This window comes from Schistocerca cancellata, chromosome 4 (assembly GCF_023864275.1).
Source record: "Schistocerca cancellata isolate TAMUIC-IGC-003103 chromosome 4, iqSchCanc2.1, whole genome shotgun sequence".
In the NCBI taxonomy this organism is placed as follows: domain Eukaryota; kingdom Metazoa; phylum Arthropoda; class Insecta; order Orthoptera; family Acrididae; genus Schistocerca; species Schistocerca cancellata.
This window is the reverse complement of record NC_064629.1, coordinates 149,555,552-149,577,754: the sequence shown is the minus strand read 5'-3', so window position 1 is coordinate 149,577,754 and position 22,203 is coordinate 149,555,552. Positions and strand designations below refer to the sequence as shown.

At 39.5% G+C, this 22,203-nt stretch overlaps 1 protein-coding gene across 1 annotated transcript in view; it reads left to right on the top strand.

The window, feature by feature from the left end:
• Positions 1-22,203, top strand: part of LOC126183936 (DNA-binding protein RFX7) — a 108,702-nt gene that overhangs the window by 53,212 nt on the left and 33,287 nt on the right. The window contains exon 4 of the mRNA XM_049926284.1: positions 10,801-10,993. Within this exon, the coding sequence (XP_049782241.1) occupies positions 10,801-10,993 (193 nt within the window). The remainder of the gene's footprint in view (positions 1-10,800; positions 10,994-22,203) is intronic.

Here is a 22,203-nt window from a genome sequence, read left to right as displayed (position 1 = left end):
TAAATGAAATCCATGATTGTCAGATATGTATTGGAGAGATTTATTCCATTTGGGTGGACATGGAAATATCACATAGATAATGTACTTATAAAAGTGTTAAACTTATACTAATAAAGGAATAACTTGAGATTTTAGTAGTTTGAAAATGGGCAACTAGTGTAAGAAATTTTTGGGGTGGTTAGGCTTCTGGAACTCTTGTACAGGCAGCATGTAGTCAGCAGAAACAAAAGTAATATTAGCTGTTTCCCAAGGAAGCACAATAGGACAACTAATATGCTCAATAGGCATAAATGATTTAGCTGAGAATATGGTTAGTGGCAGTATAAGACTGTTTGCTGACAATGCTATTTTCTATATTAAGTGTAATTGCTGGATCATCATAATGAATGACTTGGACTGAATTTCTTGTTGGTCAAATGAATGACGGCTCTCTGTAAATGTAGGTAAATGCGAAATAATACCCACAACAATGTGGAAGGACCTTATAGTATCCTATTACAAGATTGATGTAAACACTTGGGCCTCTCAGAGCATTTAAATGTTTAAGGTCAATGCTAAGAAACAACATGAAATGTGATAAGTACACAAAGTCAGTAGTAGGGGAGGCAAATGGAAGACTTACGCTTTTTAGAAGGGTTGGGGGAAGGTGCAATGCATCTGGGAAGGAAACCGCACACAGTACTCCATTAAGACTCACACTATACTGCTATTCTAACATTTTTAGTCCTGAAGAAGTAGGTGTGGTATTATGATGTGCTGTAGGATTTTAGCAACTTCATATAGCTCATACAATAGTGTAACTGTAATGGTCAGGGAACTTATTTGGTAACCTTTGTAGAAAGTGTGACATTTTTCCTGTGAGACCTTTGTGGATAAATTTGATATTTGAGGAAGGCAGTATGCAACTGTATTACCTTTACCATATTCTCTCATGAGAATAACATAACCAAGATTAGGGCACATCCCCAAATTACAGATATTTTTCCATCCCTCAAATCGTGACTGAAATAGGACAGAATATCACTGATATTAGTAAGAAATACCCTCTACTGTAATATGTACATTGGCTTGCAGAGTTTAATATATATGTAGAGCATTTCTGTACACCCTCTATCATGAGTGTGCACTTTCACGTAAATGGCTGCAGAAAGCTGGGTTAACAGCACAGCTCACCTCAAGGTTTGCAACAAACCTTGACTTCTATATTCCTTCCAAACTTGAATATCAATACAGTTTAATGATCAGTGATAAAATGGAAATAATTTTGTGTGAGGCCATCTATCCATTGGTGCAGTATCAGACATGAAACCCATATGTAGTACATTTGTTTAATCACTGCCTGATATATAGGTGTTGCAGTTTCTTTACAAAAATAGTGAGGTTCAAGAGTGTTTCCTGCATGAAATACTGTAATTCAATTTTGATTTGTCCTTTTTTAAGAACTGGCCACATATTGAAATAACATTATCTATTTTCCTGCTGTGAATATAAATTATCTCTTGTTTTGATGTTGTTGTTGTTGCTGCTGCTGCTGCTGCTGCTGCTGCTGCTGCCGCCGCCATTGCCACCGCTGCTGCTGCGAATGCTAATAAACTAGTACTAGCAATGTTAAATTAATGATGTTCAGATTATTCAATAAGCTCACATATAAAACCATTCTATTCCCATATTGAACCATTTGCCGATTTGTTAGTTATTTCTTGAGAGTAGTTAATGTCACTGTTATTTTTTTGATAGTTGATATTTCATATTTGTACTTCTCTCACAATGCAAAGTTACAAGACTTAATAATAACTTTGCCCATTATTTCAAAATTATTTGGACGTAATGTAGTATCAGATTCATGTTGTGATGATACATATATACCTTAATTTTTTTTTAAAATATCACTTGATGCCATCACTAAAAGTGGGATGCCAATAAGAGGCGTAATACTATCTGTGATAATAGCAACTGATATCTTTCTAAGAGAAGAAAGATGATAAGTTAGAGTCAAAAGTATTCCAATTATTCTTAAGGGTTCCTTACATTAATATGACTGACGGTTAAAAAAAAAAAAAACCCACACATAAAGGAAAGCTGTGCTGTGCTCAGTTGAATTTCCATTGTTTCAAATTTGGGCATGTTCACTATAGTCTGATTAAAATTGCTTGTTAATTGACACTTCACAGGCTGAAGCTGCTTTCCTCCAACCAGAGCGCTCAATGTCATGCCCAAACCATTTGCTGTTTCCAAACGGCCATGACAATTTGTTAGTTCAGCTTGTCCAGCTTTCTGTCTTCTTGTGTTTGGATCCCAAATCCTGGACCTGGCCCTTTAATTTCGTATTTCATGACATGTGATAAACAGAAATACACGCGCGTGTGTCCGCCCCCTCCCCTCCCCCCCTCCCCCCCTCCCCCCTCCCCCCCCCCTCGGCCAACAACAACAACCACACACACACACACACACACACACACACACACACACACACACACACACAGATGCTAACGATATACCCTGATCAAGCCGGAACATTATGACCACCGACCTAATATTGATATAAACCTATCCCAGTGATACCAGTGTGAACTGGCAGGGAATGACTGCTAGTCAGATACATGCCAGTGCATTGGAAACTGCACGACTTATTAGGTGTTCGAGGAGTGCTGTGGTGTCTCTCTTCAACACACAGTGAAACCACATCCAGATATAGTGGGGTTGGGCAGCCACCTCTCATTACAGATGCCGGACATTGTAGGCTGGGCGTACTGGTAAAACAGGACAGGTGGCAAACTGTGGCAGAAGTAACATCAGACTTTAATGCTGGGCAGAGTACAAGTGTGTCTGAATGCACAGTGCACCGAATACACCTAATGATGGGCCTCTGCTGGTGACGTCTCGTGCATGTGCCAGAATTAACACCACACTATGATTGACGTGGGCAAATAACCATCAGCACTGGACATTGGTGCAGTGGCAGTGTGTTGCATGTTCAATGAATCACTGTACCTCATTCATGTCAATGTACTGCAGTATGGAGACAAGCTGGTGGCAGCTCCATTATGCTCTGGGAAACATTCATGTGGGCATCCATGGGTCTAGTGGAGCTCGTGCAAGGTACCACGATGGCCGAAGAGTATCGTACACTGACTGCAGACCATGTACACCCCTTTGACGATTGTGTTTCCCAATGGCAGTGACAGTTTTCAGTGAGATAATGCTCCCTGTCACAAGACCAGGAGTGAGATGGAGTGGTTCGAGGAAGACAGTAGTGAGTTCCAATTTATGTGCTGGTTGCCCAACTCGCAAGATCTGAAACCGATCGAACTCATGTGGGATGTGATTGAATGGGGCATCAGAGCTCATTGTCCCATTCCCCGGAATTTACAGGAATTAGGCAACTTGTGTGTGTGTGTGTGTGTGTGTGTGTGTGTGTGTGTGTGTACACGTGTGCGTATGCGTGTGCTTGTGCACGCACGCAGATGTGGTGCCGACTCCCTCTAATGACCTACCGAGGCCTCATTGGTTCCATGCCAACACACATTACCACTTTTATTCACACCAAAGGTGGACATACCGACTATTAGGTAGACGGTCATAATGTTCTGGTTGATCAGTGCATATGCCTTTCATACACAGCACAACCAAATGCTTCTGGATCCTTTCACACCAGACGTGTTTCAGCGTCCTGTGTACTATTATAGTCACAGAGATTGGCTTACATTAGAAAAGTTTCACACAACATTAAGTGAAGCCAGATATTTGAAGGTTGCAGCTCATCATTGCTACTGGAATATCTGAATCATAAATGTGTCAACATTATGTATCGTAATGTTGTAGCGCAGTGGTTAGCACATTAACCTGTCATGTGTAAGGTCATATCAAAACTCATGAAGCACAGTCATTAATTTTTTTAATCTAATCAAAAAACTTTTTTTACTGTTTTTTCATTTAATTGATTTAAATGTATTTTTTTAAATTTCTAATTCTTTGCCATATAATTTTCATTATTGTATTGGCTTTTTTATTTGCCCTTATTTTTTTCCCTATCATTCTTTTGTCATTTATAATCTGCCAGTATCTGTAATCTACAACAAGTGCCAACCAAGACTGCTCATTGGTTGGTAAAGTGGCAGTTCATGTAGCCAGTGTGAGGATAATTTCAGGTAACCAGTGAATGATAGGAAGAAATTACAGTTGGTTTTTTGTGCTGAAACTGAAATTTTTCTGTCTAAATTTGCTCATCAAGGTTAGCTTTAATCACTGTGAACAAAGCAATCGTGATTTTAGATCTGCTGTCATTTTCTCGGATACATTGCACATCACAAGGTTGTGGTTAGCCAAGGGCATGAGTTAATTCAGGGCTACAAAATGAGACATCTCCAGCAGTTCAGTCATTCCTCACTTAAAATCAGCTGTCAGCAAAGCAGAGGCCACTTTCAACATTGCTCCACATTACACGTTAAGCGTTTGTGAAGTGACCTGCCGTGTTGGTGTGTCACTATGTCTGAGCAGTAACCAGCAGACAATGTGAGAACACTGTAGCAGCAAGTGACAGGTATTAAGTGATTTTAATTGGACTATAGTAGTTGTAATATTTGTTCGTAGAACAGTAGCTGTTAAATTAGCCCAAAAAAGCAATATTTTAGAGCCTCTAAACAAATCTTTGTATGTCAGTAGACCAATTTGTGGACATAGCATTGCAGCTTACACCAGGTACTGTGTATTTTGTAAATTTCTGTGAGCAGTTGAGTATGTTGTTTTAAAATATTCCATAGACTTTGTCTTATTAAATCATATAACTTACCATTCAGGTAGTAAGTTCTATTACTTTAAATGACATTGCAGTTTACTTAATCTCCAAATACACAAAGTAACACACTATTATAGTCAACCTGTGCTGCTTTGGATAACATACAATTTTCTTATTGTTCTTGTGTATCATATCAGTAATTAATATGATTTTTCATAGTTGATTGCATTCATATCAACAGGATACTATAAACTACTTTTGTTGCAATTAGCTCTATATTTCATAATAGCTATGTGTACAGCTCTTAACTAGAAATCTAGAAATTAGTGTAAATCACAAAATTGTCCCATAGAAAATTGGTTTTGTAGCCAGTAGAAATACAAAAACCCAAAGGGTCTTTTTTGGGGGGAGAGGGGAGGGTATTTCTGGAAACTCTTGGACAGTTATGTTCAAATGACACAGAAGAGGAGAGAGTCCAAATAAAGACCAGAAAAGGAAATTTTGTATAACCCATTAGGTTTAACTGAGGTGTGATGTAGCCCTAAATGTCAGGAAACCAGAAATGTGTTGAGGGCCAAGAAAGATCATTATGACATCATTATATGAAATGAAAGTAAGAATTATGAAAAGTAATTAAAAATGCAAATAATAAAATGTGGATGGAAAATGTACTTATATGAAACCAGTGTAACTTCTTTTTATTCTTAAGTCACAGGAGTCTGAAAAAAATTGCAGGGGGGACAGAAGACAAAGAGTATCAAACGGAGTAAATGATGGACAATGAAAAATTATTAAAAATGGGATGTTTTTCACAAAGAATAAGGGATTTGGGGACAGTAGAAGAAAAATTAAAAGTAAGTGAATACAATGGAAGGATACTGGCAGCAGCCATTGCCTTTTATGGAAGGGAATGAGACAAAACAGCATTAACTGAAGTAGCACAATAACAGCCAGAATTTCTGTGTAAAGAATAGAGTCAGGAGTAAGGTTATGAGTCTGTCAGGAGGAAAAATAATATGTAACAGGAGAAATGTACACATTGTATGCTACCCTCAAGCTTCAGAGTTCTTAAGCGGTGTTGATATTTGAAACACTGGAGTTACTGAACACTGATGAAATGTTGTGTCCCTTCAGAAGTTGGCTAATCCTGCCCAACACTGTGCCACAGAAAGGCAAAAACACAAGTTTCTCGCCCTCTTCTTCAATGGTGTCTTTCTTGCGCGTCTCACTGGGGGTAACCTGTGATGATGCCTGACGGTGATTGTACCATTTTCCTGGAACACTCTTCAGAGGCAGCTCAGTTCTGGTGGTAGGTTTTCGGCATCTGAGATGGCTTAAGCATGACGAATGAGGGTGTTTACAATGCCATCTGTTTTGTGCCGGATGATGACAGCTGAGAGTGTGCAGATACTGATCCGTGCCTGTAGGTTTCCTTTAGGCACTGTGGTTGAGGTGCCCAATGGTTTTTTGCCAAACAAGAACATCAGAGAAGGGTAGTGCAACATCTCTCTCTTCTTCAGTAGTAAGCCTTATGTGGCTGTGAATGCCAGACAGCTGTCTCAAGAAATCTCCCAGTTTCTCACATCCATGGGGCAGATAGTAAATTTGTCATCGAGATAACAATAAAAGCAACTTGGCTTAGTTGGAACCATGTCCAAGGCAATATCTTCAAAATCCTCCATAAAAACATTGGCTGTAGATTGGGTTAATGAGCATCCCATCACCATGCCATTTCACCGGTGAACATACTAGCTGCCATATAGGAAGTATGATGATGTCAACCTGTGCTTAATAAATTCCATAATTGTACTATCAGACAACTGAGAGAGGGGACTATGCAGTCTTTAACAGAAACATGCATAAATAGGAGACCACATCAAAGCTGACCATTATGTCAGCTTCCCCAAGATATAGATGCTTAATTAAGCTGATGAAACTGTCAGTGTTCTTTACATGATTCCTACAGTGACCTGCATGCAGTTTAAGGAGGCTGGCCACATGTTTTGTCAGTCTGTAAGTTTGTGACCCACTGGTGTTCATAGTGGGGCAGAGAGGTGAATACACTATATGGGTCTTTAGTACTCAAAGCATAGCAGTAAACAGAGTGGCCTAGGGTTGCAGGAGATGTGCTAGGCTTTCCTTTCCCTCTGGGTATCCACAGCCAACTTGTTTTGTATGATAAACGGGGAGTGAAATTTCAAGTAATCTGATTTGCCTAAAAAAACTGTTTTATGTAGTTAGTTTATCAGTAAAACTTTTAATTTTCATATAAAAAATAATAAAAAAAGAACACTGTTTTGGGATTCCTGCATGATCTCTGCTATGCATTCAATTTCGGGGAGATAGTTTAAAGTAAAGTACATCACCCCACATATTTTGAAAAGTTTGCAGTGCAAAATGTAGTTGCTGACCAGTTTAAGTTTGGCGTATTTTATGCCCTACATTACTGTGTACAGAACATAGCTAACATATTGAAATTGTTTTAATGGTGGGAGGAGAGTCGTATCTCTTTCCATTTCTGAGAAAATAAATAAGATAAATTGGAGGTTGCCCTTGACAAGGTTGGCAGCTATGCGACACATGCACAGCTATTGCCACTTGCTATTCGGAGTGCAGAGTTGCCTCACGTTTCTCTTCTTCGTATTCTGCTGATACAAACTGAAGCTGGAAATGAAAGAAAGATTTCATGAAATGAAAACACCCGGATTCATCATCTCATGATGCTGACTGCATGTTTTTTCAGTCTGTGCTGTCTGGTTTCAGGAAATAATGTTACCTATATTATTTTATTCACAATGTTACCTATGTTATTGAATTTATTCACTGATTTATGTATAACATGTTCACTTTACAATTGCCATTTTAGCTGTGTGAGCTATGACCTATTCACATGTTCTGCTATTGCTTGTTTTAAATGATGACTGAGTGATACAATCATGCTCAGTGAAAATGTATCTTAGTTCCTGAAGTGTACTTGTAGCGTGCAGCAGAAAAAAAAAAAAAAAAAAAAGAAAATACATTCTGTTAACACATTCTTCTATAGAAAATCGGTTGAAATGAACAGAGGGAAGATGAAACGTGTTTTATGATTTTTCAACAGAACTAAACTACATTATTTATCAACACTTTTCCATCTGAATGCACTCTTCAATAACATATATTTACTCGATGAGTATCCATTTCGGCAGACCAAAGAATACACAGAAGTAGTGTAGGAGACAATGGTACTTGTACTGTTAATATATTCTTATACGGGAAAGCACAGGAAATAATAAAATAAAATTGTTGTGGTTCTGTCTGATAACTAAAGTGAATGTGTAATATGTGTGCCATCGATACTTTTCCTATAGAGATGTATATGAAATTAAAATAAATCTGTGTGTTACAACCTAATAACTGGAGTTGGGGTTCAGATCCCATTTGTAGGTCTATCCGCACCTTTCTTGTTTTATGTCATTCTTCTAAGAAAGTGGGCATGCCATTCTTCAGTGTCTTCCCTCTCAACAAGAAATGTTCTATTTTTAATTTTTTTTTTTAATGAAGCTAACCTTTCCATTTTTCTTCTCAACAGAACTGAACTATGTTATTTATCAACACTTTTCTGTCTGAGCACACTCTTTGACAATGTACATTTTTGTGATGACTATCCATTTCAGCAGACTGTAAGAATATACAGAAGTATGAACTTTAACGTGACTGCACAATGCCGAACTGTGCGTCAGTCATGTACTCTTGAGTGGTGTCAGACACCTTTCATCGTGTATGTATGTAAACAAAGTTTAGTTCCGCTTTCTACCATTGGCAATTGTAAAATGAGGAGGTTATAATTAACTTGAAAACCATCAAGTCCAATGCAAACCCAAAAGAAAGTAGATGAGGTAGTGAGTAAACAAGTGCACACAGGGAAAACAGCAGTAACATTTGTGATGCTGCACTAGGTACACAGGGGGCGGGAGGTGGTGGAGGGGTGGTGGGGGGGGGGGGGGACAGGATACACGCCCTCTTATTCTTCTCCACAGGAAAGCACTTCTGTGCTCTGTTCTGTAGTAGCAGCCCACTATAGAACATAGGTGTTCTTGGTGAGTGAGGCAGGAGATACGCTTGTGCTATCCTGAAAAATCAGCCATAGTAGAATGCACTTTAGAAAATAAACACTGCATTATATTCCATGAAACTTCTGTCATTGTGAGAATGAACAGGTTTTGAGATAAAAAAAGCTCTTGAAATAAAAATATCTGAAAATACCATGAATAAGGATGGTGGTTTGCAGCCCAGCACAGCCTGGGATGCAGCCACTACAAGGTTGAAGTGGACACGATGGACACAAAACATAAATATTACAGTATTTGGCAAGCAAGCAAGCACCAGTGATGTCACAGGAAGCGGCATGGCTATACACCTGTGAGCCACAGTGTCATTTACCACTCGACAGTGGCTGAGGAGAGTTAAGTTGAAAGCTTGTGGTATTTTAACCACTTATTGCAGGTGGATGCCTGAGAAAATTTTACTAATTAGTGTCACCTTGAGCCCTTCCATTCATATGAAATAGAGACTATTTCAGTGGAAGCCTTCGTAATGATTTTTAAGGAAACATTTAAGTCAAATGTACTTTTGTTTCTTTTTCACAATGCTAAAGGTCTTGGCAGGGTGTGGCTGTAGTAAATAGTAATTTGTGGTTGCAGAACACAGATTGCCTATAGATAATTGTTAAACTGTTAAGAACCACATGATTTCTCCACTATTTTAAAAGATTGCTGTGCAACTTACGTGCTCCAAGGATGCGATGCATAATTTTTAGACACAATTTTATAACATTTGTAACTGATAGCCTTAAATTGTGCCATTCTGTGACTGTTAGCAGATATAAGACCAACAAAGAAGGAATATCACATTCTTGATGTATTAAGGTTAGGATTTTTTGTTGTATAAAAGGTAAAAGTGAGCTAGGAAGTCTTGTTTGAACTGAATTTTGTGTTATTAATGGGATTCAAATGCACTGCTAAAATTGATAATGTTTTTGCTGTCAACACATGCAGTCTTCTCTTTCTTTGTAAGCCCACCATATTCTTTGGTGTTGTAACTTACACTTCTCCTCTTCCTTCACCCTCGTCTATCAATGTTCTAGTTATCGTCTATCAGTGTTCCAGTTACCTGTAGTTCTTAATCTCTATGTAGCGACTCTTTAACTATTGTCTTCCTTCCACCTCTCCATGTGTGTTATGAACTTAGTTACTGGTTCCAGACAGGATTTTTTCAAACATTGATGTAGCTGCCTTGTAGCCAAGTTCAGTAATGTTTAGTAGCACAAGGCTTGATGGTTGAAGAAATTTCATCATCACTGCTTAGCTGGGAAGGAGAGGAGATAAGGCATGAAGCTCCTGATGCCCAAACCTTACACCAATATCCTGAATTAAATCTTCAAACTCTGTGGAGTCTCTCATGGTTGAAGACGAACAGTCCATTAGGTTTTTTGAGCATGGTAGAAGTCTGGGCTATGTCTCACCTCAGAGTTTCACCCTGGTACAGATACATACTCAACACTTCGTACAAGTTGAAGGAAGGAATTGGCAGATTACTTCCCGTAGAACATCGCCTGTAGCAGCAGTGAATAAGAAACTCCCACTTTAGCTATATTTATGATAGTATCAGTATAGGACAGGTTTTAAAGATACTTCTCCTCTCTATGTAGCTATCTTCTACAGGTACGTGTTAGAAAAGTGGCTTCAACTAACCATAAATAGGCAACTGTTTTATTTCATTCCAAATGCCTGATGGAACCATTTTTTGCGTATGCCGCAAACTAGAGTTTGATTCATTTATTTATTTGTTGTGAAATTGAATACATTCTAGGTAATACAATTTTATGAGATTTTCTAATCTTATCATTAAGATTCTACCCAAAAATGTAACAAATTAATAAAAAATATTATTATTATATTACTATCATTATTAAGAAAAATCAGAATACTGTTGCCTATGTCTGATTATGCATTGGTATAACGTGTTTATTTGTATCTCAAAAAAGATGGTTACTGTAATAAATTATCTGAATTCAAATTTTTCAGTGCTTACTGCAACAGTAATATGATGAAACCTCTCTCTACTGCTGATTTTGGAAAAGTTATGAAACAAGTATTTCCTCATGTACGACCACGACGACTGGGAACAAGAGGCAATTCACGGTACTGTTATGCCGGTATGCGGAAAAGGGTTAAATTGGAGACACCACTTCTGCCTGATGTTGGGGAACCAAAGAAGGTATGTCCATGTGCAAGAAATATCATTTTAAACTCACTCTCCATCCCTCCCTCCCTCCCTCCCTCCCTCCCTCCCTCCCTGCATCTACGTTGTGCTGGTCAGACACACAGTGCCAGGACTGCAGTTTGGCAGGTGGACTGGGGTGGGGGTTATGTTGGGTGGAATGGGTAGAGGGAGAAAGAGGTGGAAAATGAGAGGATATCCCTTATTTCCAGGCCTGATAATAGATAATCAAAGCCCTGACAAAGGATTTGGTTTAGTTCTTCCAGTCTGGGAAGATGTTGGGGTGACAAGGGTCACACTCCTTTGCAGCTGATTCTTGGCAGTGGTATGAGCATTCTGGGTGTACGAGGATATGGCACGGGAACTCTGTTTTCAGAATTGCTTTGGGGACTACTGTCTGTATGTGAAGGCCTTTGTGAGAACTGCAGTATACTGGGCAAGGGGATTCTCGCCATTGCTGATATAGTGTCCACAGGTAACCAGACTGTATGGGAGTTATTTTTTGGTGTGGAAGGGATGAGTTGTCAAAAGGCGGGTAGATACTGTTGGTTATTAGTGGGATTAATATGGACAGAGGTGTGGGTGGGGCTTTCTGAGAGGTGGTGGTCAATGCCCAAGAGGTTCACACAGTGTGTTGACAATGATCTAATGAAGCAGTTGGGCAGAGCTGGTATTGAGGTTGTGGAGGAATAAGGATAGGATGTGTTGGCTTGGAGTCCAGATCATGAAGACATCATCAGTGAATCTGAACCAGACAATGGGTTTGGGCTTCTGGGAGGCTAGGATGGTTTCCTCTAGATGGCCTGTAAAGAGATGGTCATGGGAGGGTGCTATATGTGTGCCAGTGGTTGTGCTGTGGGTTGTTTGATTCCTGTCAAAGGAGTAGCTGTGTGAGAGCTTTTTTGAGTTATGTAGATGGTAGTAATCCTTGCAACACATCCTTCACTCCCATAATCCTCCCGGTCTCAGTTTCCACGAACCCACTGTCCCCCATCCATTCCCTATTCCTCTGCTCTGTCACCTCTCCTAGTCCATATGTCCATATCATATTCATTGTGCACCATACCTCACCTGCTCTGAAACCCATGTGCCACATGCATAGCTCATACACTTGCCACCCCTCCCTCCAACATTCCTATCCTGCACATGCTGCCTCCCTCTGAGCTGCTAGCTACCCATCCCCAACCCTATTCCTGTTCCCCACCTCTTTCTCCCTCCACTCCTTTCGCACACAACCCCAGCTCCAGTCCACATGCTGAACTGCAGTTCCAGCATTGTATGTCCAGCTGGCACCTTCTGCTGTTCAAGGAGTGGTCTCCTTTACTCCTAAATTATTCACATTCTGAAGGACTTAGTCTAATAGCTGAATGTTTCGAGAATTGTTTTTCATTGTGCCAACACATGACTTAGTGCCTCCTCTGTGACGAGAACCAATTTATCCTTCCATATTTTTGTTATCCAAGCATATATGTTCCATTGTTAGATACATCAAATGGAAACTTACAGTTGTCAGTCACCAGATCATGTAGGGTAGGGTTCTGGACTAATTGTGTCATTATGTATGCAATGCCCATCTAATACTGGCAAAGAAACTTTTTAAAACTGCAAAGTAGTTTCAAAATGTTGAACTCTGAATTAAGTATACGCAAGAAAGGTTAAATAAACCTACTGATGCAAATGTCAGTGCTAGATGGGAAAAAATGTATGTGAAAGTTAGAATCGAGGATTGCCGAAAATCCGAAACTCATCGCTACCATTGCCCATGTGAATCATCTAGCAACATGTGAGTGTATGTAATAAAAAATATGGAGTCATTGCACATAAATTTCCCAATCCCACCATAGTTACAGTAGATGACTTCAGTTCCCCATAGTTGCCTGAGAGAAGTAAGCATTTAATAATTAATGCAAAGAAAAATTCTTAATACGTGTTTAATTTAAAAATTTAATATGTGCTCCCAAAAATGTTTACTACTTAGATAGAAAATCCACTCGCAAGGACAATACTTCAATCTTTTGACATCAAAAAGCCCACATGTTTGTGCCCCCATGTAGCTGGGCAGATAATATAAGTGAACCTAAAGATGTTGTAACATCAATATTTACCAGTAGCTGAGAGAAACAAAGGTCAGTAGCAAGTAACTGATTGATAATTTCATATGTAGGGTGCAGCAGTCTTTCATCATCATCATCATCATCTATTGGGCTAAAACTGTACACTTCTGTCACTCAACATCAAGACAAACAAGTGAGATATGGACCATGGGACGTGGGAAGATCCACTGTAACTTAACAACAAAATGGGGGGGGGGGGGGGATCCTGCTAGTTTGCAGATTTAAAAGAAGCCATAGTTTTCTGACAACCGTACACTGGAAAAGAATCAAAAAGGATGAATAGACAGCTGTAAGAGAAGCATGCTTATACCAAATTGTCAGAAATCTCAGAAAGTGTTTGTTGTGTGAAAGTTAGTCTACAGATGAAAATTATCTGTCCAGACATCTGTTGACCCAACAAACAGTGAAGCGAAGGTGCCAAAATAAAGGCAGAGTCTCTGCATAGGAAGATCTAACTTCCATAGGTACTTGATGAAGCCTGGATGTTTGTAGTTAGCTGTAAACCTGTTTCATAACATACTGCTGCCAACTGTGCTGCATGCAATGTGGAATAGCAGTTAGTGTCACTGGCTGGCATGCTACGGGTTGCCAGTTCAAATCTGATTACCAGCAAATATTTATGTATTAGTCATCATTTCCAGAAGGTTTCTGAAATTTCTTGTTTGTAATATTTGTGTATTCTGGAAAATTAAATGTTTGTATAATAAGCAGTATTTTCCATACAGGAGGCAGTTCTGTTTAGTCTATGTTGATATCTAAAACAAGCTCTCTGTGCTAAGTGTTGTATGTCATTGATTACTTCGCTTTCAGATTTGGGTTTATTGCGGTTATGACGTGTCATTTTTGGTATAGATACTGTGTATTTACTCATGTACCTCTCAATTACAAAAAGTACTCAGATTTGTAAAAGAAATTGGTTTGTAAAAGAAATCTACATACATGTGATTATCGCAAGCACAAATTGTGAGCCATAACTCATCCCTAAAAGTATGTGCGTAGCAACAGCTGGACCAGTTCAGAATGGGCAGGTCAGTGCCACTGATAAAGAATAATGCTCCATTACCATTATGACAATGCAGTGGAGGAAGCTGCTGTAGCTGCCAATAGGATCTGGTCTGATCGAGTAACAGTGTCAGCGAGTGTTAGTGGTCTTTGTGAAGGGGGAGGATGATGCACATTATTTCTGCATTAACTACTGACAACTCAACAAAATCATTATAAAAGAGGTCTCCCACTGCCACGTATTGATGACATCGTACACTGCTTAAAGAAGCAAAGTATTTCTCTACTATAGACATGGAGAAGGGCTACTGGCAACTAGAGGTTGATGAGGCTGACCAGGTTAAGACTGCCTTCATAACTCCTGATGGTCTGTGTGAGTTCAAAATTATGTGGTTTGGATTACGTAACTCTCCAGCCACATTCAAACATGTGCTGTACAAGCTGCTTAGACACACTAAATGGACAGCGTATTTTTGCTACATGGGTGACATTGCAATTTTTTAAAGACATTTGAAGAACATCTCAGATGCCTGACAACCCTGTTGAAGTATGTTCAGCCTGCAGGTCTCATCATGAAGCCTAAGAATTGCATGTGTGTCGTCCAAGAAATAAAAATGATGGGGCACCTAGTTAGTAGTGGTGGAGTCTGTCATGATCAAAGGAAAATAAGAGCAGTCCCAAATCTTCTGGCTCCTTGGCACATTCGTGATGTGAAAAATTTTCTGGGAATGTGTTCAAACTACCAGTGATTCATAAAGAACATCTGCGTTAAGGGACATCCCTTGCAAGTGCTACTACTGGGAAATGCCAAATTTTCCTGAAACAAGGTGCAAGAAAGATATTTCCTTATCCTTAAAGAGGCAATAATATCATATCCAGCCCTAGCATTATATGACAGGAATGCTGAGACAGAACTTCGCTCCAGGACAGGGGTGACCCATTGTTAAGGAGCACAGGGAGCAGGGCCCTCCGAAAATTTTTTTATATAATTTTATTCTGTGTATATTTTCAGTGTTAAACAGTTTGAGTATGATATGATTTTGGTGTAGTACAAGTGACAGAGACCAGAAGTAATAAGGTCCTGTTTCCACTGCTCCATTGCAGACACCTGATGTCACTCAGAGCTGCCAGTAGCTGGGCAAGATCTTGCTACCACTCCTCCCCCCGCCAAGCACATCCTTCCACAGTGACAAACATCTTTTCCTCTCCCCACCCAATGCTGAGGACCAGCGTGATAGTCACAGTGACATGACCAAGCTGTTTCTCTTTCTACACATCATCTCTCACCATACCACTGCTTAGGGCTATCTTGGGTGAACCCACTGGACAGACCAGCTCATGCCTACCCCTCCCTCCTTTTCGTACACTGCAGCAGACTCTGCTGTCTCTCTCCCTTGGCTATCTTTGAGTCTCCTCAGTGTTTGGTGAAAGACGCCTGGGGCCCATAGGCAGAAATGCCAAAGCTGCGCTCCCACCACCCCACACCCCCAGAAAAGAGTACCATTCTGCAATTTTTTTCTATACAGATACAGGAAATTTTGTAATTTGTAAGGTAGGTTTAATAATGATGAATTATTATTGAAAAATATTACTTATTTGAGCTACCTAAACAAAAAATATTTCACACAACAAATTAAATGTATCATTTGTTGTAAATAAATTACCAGTAGTACAGAGTTATCTAAAAAAATGGAATTTAAAACAAAATCTTTGTCTTATTTGTGGCAGCTACTGTAAACTGATTTTATCATGTTGTATAATGAGGAAAAGATTTTATTTGCTCCTTTTAAATTATCAACATTATGTGAATCATTAATAGGAAATTGAATCGTGTTCTTATTATAATTTTACATTCTGTTTCCTTGCTTTGAGTGCAGCAAGGTCATTGATAACGTAATTGAAGTCAAATTTAGCAGCCGTGTGATATTCTGTCGACAAAATAGCTGAATTTAACAGTCTACTTCATCTGTACTTTGTCATAAATATCCTCAAAGCGAGTGCTTGATTTGTGACTGTACATTCTGATATGCCATACTGACACCTCTGACAAAAAAGAGCATTAAAATAAATTTTCAAGATGTTTAGATTTTAAAAAAGCAACCCCCTCCCCTCTTCAGAAGGTCACAGTACTGGAACTTATTTTTTACAAATCGAGCACTGCTCTAAGCTATTTTGATGTTTGGCTAAGCACCTCGTAACCCCTACTTCAGAAGGGAAAAAAAAAAAAAGTAAGAGATTCAGAATATATAAATGGGAATCTCGGTCAGTGATCTTCATCAGCTCTTTCTACTGGAATTTGATTGCAACTATTTTGTTAACTATTCTGTTGTATCAATATCTGTTATATTTAACACCATAATCTGCTGCATAGTTTTCAAAATAAGGCACAAACATCTCATTTAATGCTTTCCTAGCAGGAAATTAAAGTGAGATGAAATGATATGTTATATGTGAGATTTATTTCCCATTTTACTTATTCTTCTGTCGAATATTTTGAAGCAGTTTGGCATAAACAGTTTCACTCCAGTCCTCAGTTGACAGAAATCAGCAAAAATTGGAAGCTTTCAGTTAAATAGAATGTAAATCGCTTCAAGACTTGCGGCCAATCTTTGAGTTCCTACAAAACTGTAATGAAGTTGTAACTAAAATGCCATTCTTAGCTATGAACTATCTGTGGAGGTGGCAGCCATATGAACCAAGTGCACTGTTGATACATAACCCAAGTGACACATGTTTGGTAGTAGTCATTTCTTTATGTGATACTTGAACAAAATGGCACTGTGAGAACAGTGTGCATGCCAAAGGAAAGTCTTCTTCTCACAAGCAGAGGATAGGAAAAAGTGGGGCAGGAGAACTCGAGTGCTCCAACTGGTTGGTTCTTAAATTTTCTTTCTCATCGTCTTAATTGTCTTTGTGACCTGTCTGTGCCTGTGCCCTTGGCTGGGGCCTAACTCATTGTGGCCTCAGTACGGCCATGCCTATAGCTCAGATTTTCATTATTGAGTGCCTTACTGCATCTGCCACCCCTGTGACCCTCCCCTCCCCCTCCCCCACCCCTTACTGCCATTCATCAATGGGAAATGTCACTAATAGCAAATGGGGCCACCTCTCAGTAGTGTATACTTATATGGATATGGTGTCTGTTCTTTAGGACATGTCTGAAAGAACAGACACCATTTATGACCTGCAGCCGTCTAGAACTAAATTAGAATTATATATTAATTCCTTCAGCTGCTGACAGGCGTTGATATATATCAACAGGGACAGGTGAAAATGTGTGCCCCGACTACGACTCGAACCCGGGATCTCGTGCTTACATGGCAGATGCTCTATCCATCTGAGCCACCGAGGGCACAGAGGACAGTTCGACTGCAGGGACTACCTTGCCCACACCTCCTGCGAGACCCACATTCTCAACTTTCAGGTCCATGCACTACATTCATAGTGTCCCTACCCAACACACTCATTACTGGTGGAAGACATTCTTACCAAGTCCCGTAAGAGTTTGGGTATTATGTGTGCATCTGCACAAAAGAGGAAGGTCATGGCCGGTATTGCCAGAACTATATACTTATATGGATATGGTGTCTGTTCTTTTGGACATGTTATGAGTGTGTTGGGTAGGGACACTACGAGTGTAGTGTGTGGACATATAAGGTGAGAATATGGGTCTTGCGGGAGGCTTGCATGAGGTAGTCCCTGCAGTTGAACTACCCTCTGTGCCCTCGGTGGCTCAGATGGATAGAGCATCTGCCATGTAAGCACGAGATCCCGGGTTCGAGTCCTGGTCAGGGCACACATTTTCACCTGTCCCCGTTGATATATATCAATGCCCGTCAGCAGCTGACGGTATTAATATATATTTCAAATTTCGTCTCAGTAGTGTTGTTGAAACTTGAGCATTCTTACAAACCACCATTTGATTTATTAAATATGGAAGAGAAACTATAAATCAAGTGCTTAAACACACTGCAACCAACTACAATGTTACACACAGAACTCAAAAAAAAATTGTTGGATTCACTTCTGTATGTACTTTATTAGCTACAGTATTTCATGGATTAGATTTATGTTTGTAATTGTATAATTACTATATTTACGATGTTTCTAGTGCTTTTTAAGCAGTATGACATAAATGAAGGGTATATAACAAACAGTTCGGAACAATTCCATTATGAAGTTTATTGACTTTTTATCTCTGTTCCAACAACAGAAATGAGCACAAGCCGCTTCTTCACTGATGGTAGTCGTTACAGGATAGATGCAGTTCTAGTGCAAATTCAGAAAAGTGCTGATAAGGTGATAGCTTATGTGTTCAGAGTACTCTCTAACTCCAAGATGAACTAGTCTACAACAAAAAAAAAAAGAATGTCTTGAAGTTGTTTGGTCCATTAACAGTTTATGGCCATATTTAGTTGACAAACCATTCACCCTTGTGACAACCACCCTCTGTGCTGGTTGATGAACTCGAAGAATCAATTGAGTCGACTAGCAAGGTGGGCGCTGAGATTTCAGGAGTGCGATGTCACAGTGGTACACTAAAGCAGATCCAAACACAAGGACACTGTCATTTGAGGAATTCTTTGATGGAAGACAGCATTGTGGATGATATCTCCAGCAGCATTGCATTAAATGATATTTCTGCTCAACAGAGGGAAGATCCAACACTGCTGAGAACAATAGAGACCTTAAAGTAGGAGAAACTGACCAAAGGAGAATTTCACTTAGACAGAACACTGTAGAAGATAAATTGTAATCCAGTGGGGTTGAAATGGCTGCTCATCATCCCAGCTCATCTACAGCCAACTGTCATGAAATATTTCCATGATGCTTCAACATCGATCTGTTTGTGAGCCTCATTAAGAAACACCAACAATGGAAGCATGTGCCATAGTTACCTCCGGGCATCTGATACCCATTCCACCTGGCGCAGAACCATTGCACCAGATTGGAATTGACATCCTGGAGAGGTTATTGAAGTCAACAAATGAGACTCGGTGGATAATAGTTGGCATTTACTGTCTCACTTACTATATTGTCACCAATGCTGTGCTGACTGTTGAAGCTCTGGAAATTGCAAGGTCCCTTGTAGAAGAGATCCTTCTGAAATACAGAGCACCCTGTGTAATGGCCTCTTGTCATGGAAAAGTTTTCCAGTTGAGACTAGTATGAGGTAATTTCATGTTGCCACATTACTCGCAGGATGACAATTGCCTTGTATTCACAGATGAGTGACCTCACAGAATGCCTGGCAGATATTATCTTAATGCACATTGATGTCTTTCATGACATTCACACGTAATACAGTGAAGCAAGACACTACATACTTCACACCATTCTTTTTGTTCCACGGTCATGTGGGCAAAACAACAAGGGATACACTATTCCCATTTCAATTGGATGATATTCAGGATGACTGCATGAAGCACCTTTTCACCAGGATTGAAGACAACTGGGTCACATATGGTTCGTGGATGCTCAGGAGAAGTAGAGAGAGCACTATAATTCTAAGCACTAGCAAGTGAGATACAGCCTAGTAGACTTGGTATGGATATTTATGCCAGTTTAGGAAGTAGGACTATCAGAGGAGTTGCTAAAATGCTACTTTTGGCGATATCGTATCCTTTGTTGCTTGCTGGACATCAAATACAAATTCAAGTATTATGCCCCTTCATCACAAAGACAAAAGCTCTGAAGATGTTTTCCATGTCTTGTATGTGAAGCCCTACTACAGTCCTGAGATGGAGATCGATGGTGGGGAATTTTTATTCAAAGAAACCAAAGGTCCACTTTGTGATTGTGAAGCTTCAATGGGAAGCACTATCTTCATTGATCGTCATGCTTCAATGGGAAGCACTATCTTCATTGATCGTCATGCTTCAATGGGAAGCACTATCTTCATTGATCATCATAGTGAAGAGGGTGTGACAAGACAACCTGAATGCGAGGATCCTCCAATACAGCCATGCAAAGGACCACTGTCAAGATCTAGATCTATAGATTGAGAATGATGTAGTCAGCTCCAATGAGAACTGAAACACATGTTCGCTGTTTCTCCAGGAGAGGGAGCAATGTCGCAAGCTGTGCTGCATGCAGTGTGTGGTACCAGATAGTTGATGGTTGGTGTGCTTCGGGTCGCCAATTCAAATCCAGTCACCGGCAAATCTTTGTTATTTATTATTTCTAGAAGATTCTTGAAATGTCTTAAGTTTGTAAAGTTTACATATTTTGTAATGTTTGATATTTTTATAAAAAGCAGCACCCTCTTTCTAGGAGGCAGTTCTGTTATGTCTGCATTGACGTCCGTAATAAATGGACTTTGAGTAATAATTTCTGTACTTCACTGATAACACTGCTCTTAGATTTGGACTTGATAGGAATGACGACATAACAACATGAATTGCTGAACAGAACTGGCCACGTTGTTACCAACAAAGTCACTGGAGCAAGATCTCATGCAGTCCAGCTTTTGGTCACTTCCGCATTTTTTGGTAAAAGAGAAGGCATACCTTAACATACCTGTCCATAGTAACTATCATTCTAACCCTGAGTGTGTCTGTGACACTGTGTAAACTTGTGGTAATGAAAGATACATCATTCGCTTGTCAACAGTTCATGGTAAGATTGACAAGTGTAATTTGTGAGTTGTGTTTCTGTCAAATTGATACAAATGCATGTTGTTCTCCGCTACAATAGCAAACATTGGTTTTGACTTGCTGGGTAACTGTATCTGACATGATGACTCTCATGTAAGGACTTAAAGAAAACTACTTTATTAATTGCAGTAGTACACTGGAAGAGCTAATGTATATGAGTGCCTTCAGTCATTTTCTGAACATGAAATACATGAATTTCTGAACATGAAATACATGAAGCATTGGAGGAGGAGAATCTTTCAATCCCATCTGTAGTTGTTCATAGCACTCAAGTTCACTTTGAAATGATAAAGTGTTTCATACTAAAAGTTCCTATTTCCACTGAAAGATTATATTGGCTGTTGCTGTCTGCTGATTTGTCTTGGAAATGTGACAACAGCCCAGAAGCTGATCATTCTTGAGACCTCCAGTGTAACGACCACACCATGTACTTAATTTAATTGTTTTTTACCTTATTTATTATATCAGAGCTTGAAAATACCGATTCAGTTGTAAAGTTCTTTTATTATCACGCGACCGGTTTCGGGCTGTTATAAGCCCATTTTCAGGTGTCATACTGGAAATAGCAAAAGACAGGAGATAATTTTCACACGTGACAACACACACAAAAAACAGCAATGGGTTTTTTTTTCATAAAAAAGTTTTCAAAAACGTTTAAAAACCACCAGTCGAACTAGGTGCTGTGAAACCTATGTCAATGCAAAAGTGACGCCAGACAGTACTACGGACAGCTGTCTGGGTAGGGAAATATACAAATAATACCAGGACACTTACATTTGGTGGTGTGGCCCCCGAGCACCGCGGTGGACGTGTACTAGGCGTGATGTGCTACCTATGAGCACAGAACAGGAAGTAGTGGATGCGAATGAGGAAGCAAAGTGGTAAACCAGAGTGGCAAAAGTACTGCCATCTGTTGACAGAGAGAAGAATGTGGGGCCACTAACCCAGCTGTTCACAATTTGAATTAGTGGTTTACACTTATAATGAAGAAAAAACAAACAAAATTACACAAAAAATGAACAAAATAAGTTAAAAGTGCATTATGCATAGTAAAGGAGCATATTGAACAAGTCAATACACAACTGTGGTGAAACTGAGTAGAAGCTGCAATATAAAATTATTATATAAACCGTAAAGTGCAATGAAACTTTCCTTTACATGAATGGCAAACAAGTTTTTAATTTAGTGGGGATATATAAGTGGCAACATGGAACAACGCGCCAGTCGTCAGTTACTGATCAACAGGGAAAGTAGCGAAACCTTACAGTCTATACTGTCAAAAAGTAATATGCCAATTAATAGCTAGCAGCAATAGCCCTAAAAGGACACATTAGAAGTTGGGGCAATTTAAAACCTGCTAACCAACAGTCGACAACTAATCTAGGCTTACATGAGATAAGACCTGAACAGGATGGACCTTGCAGACATCACTATT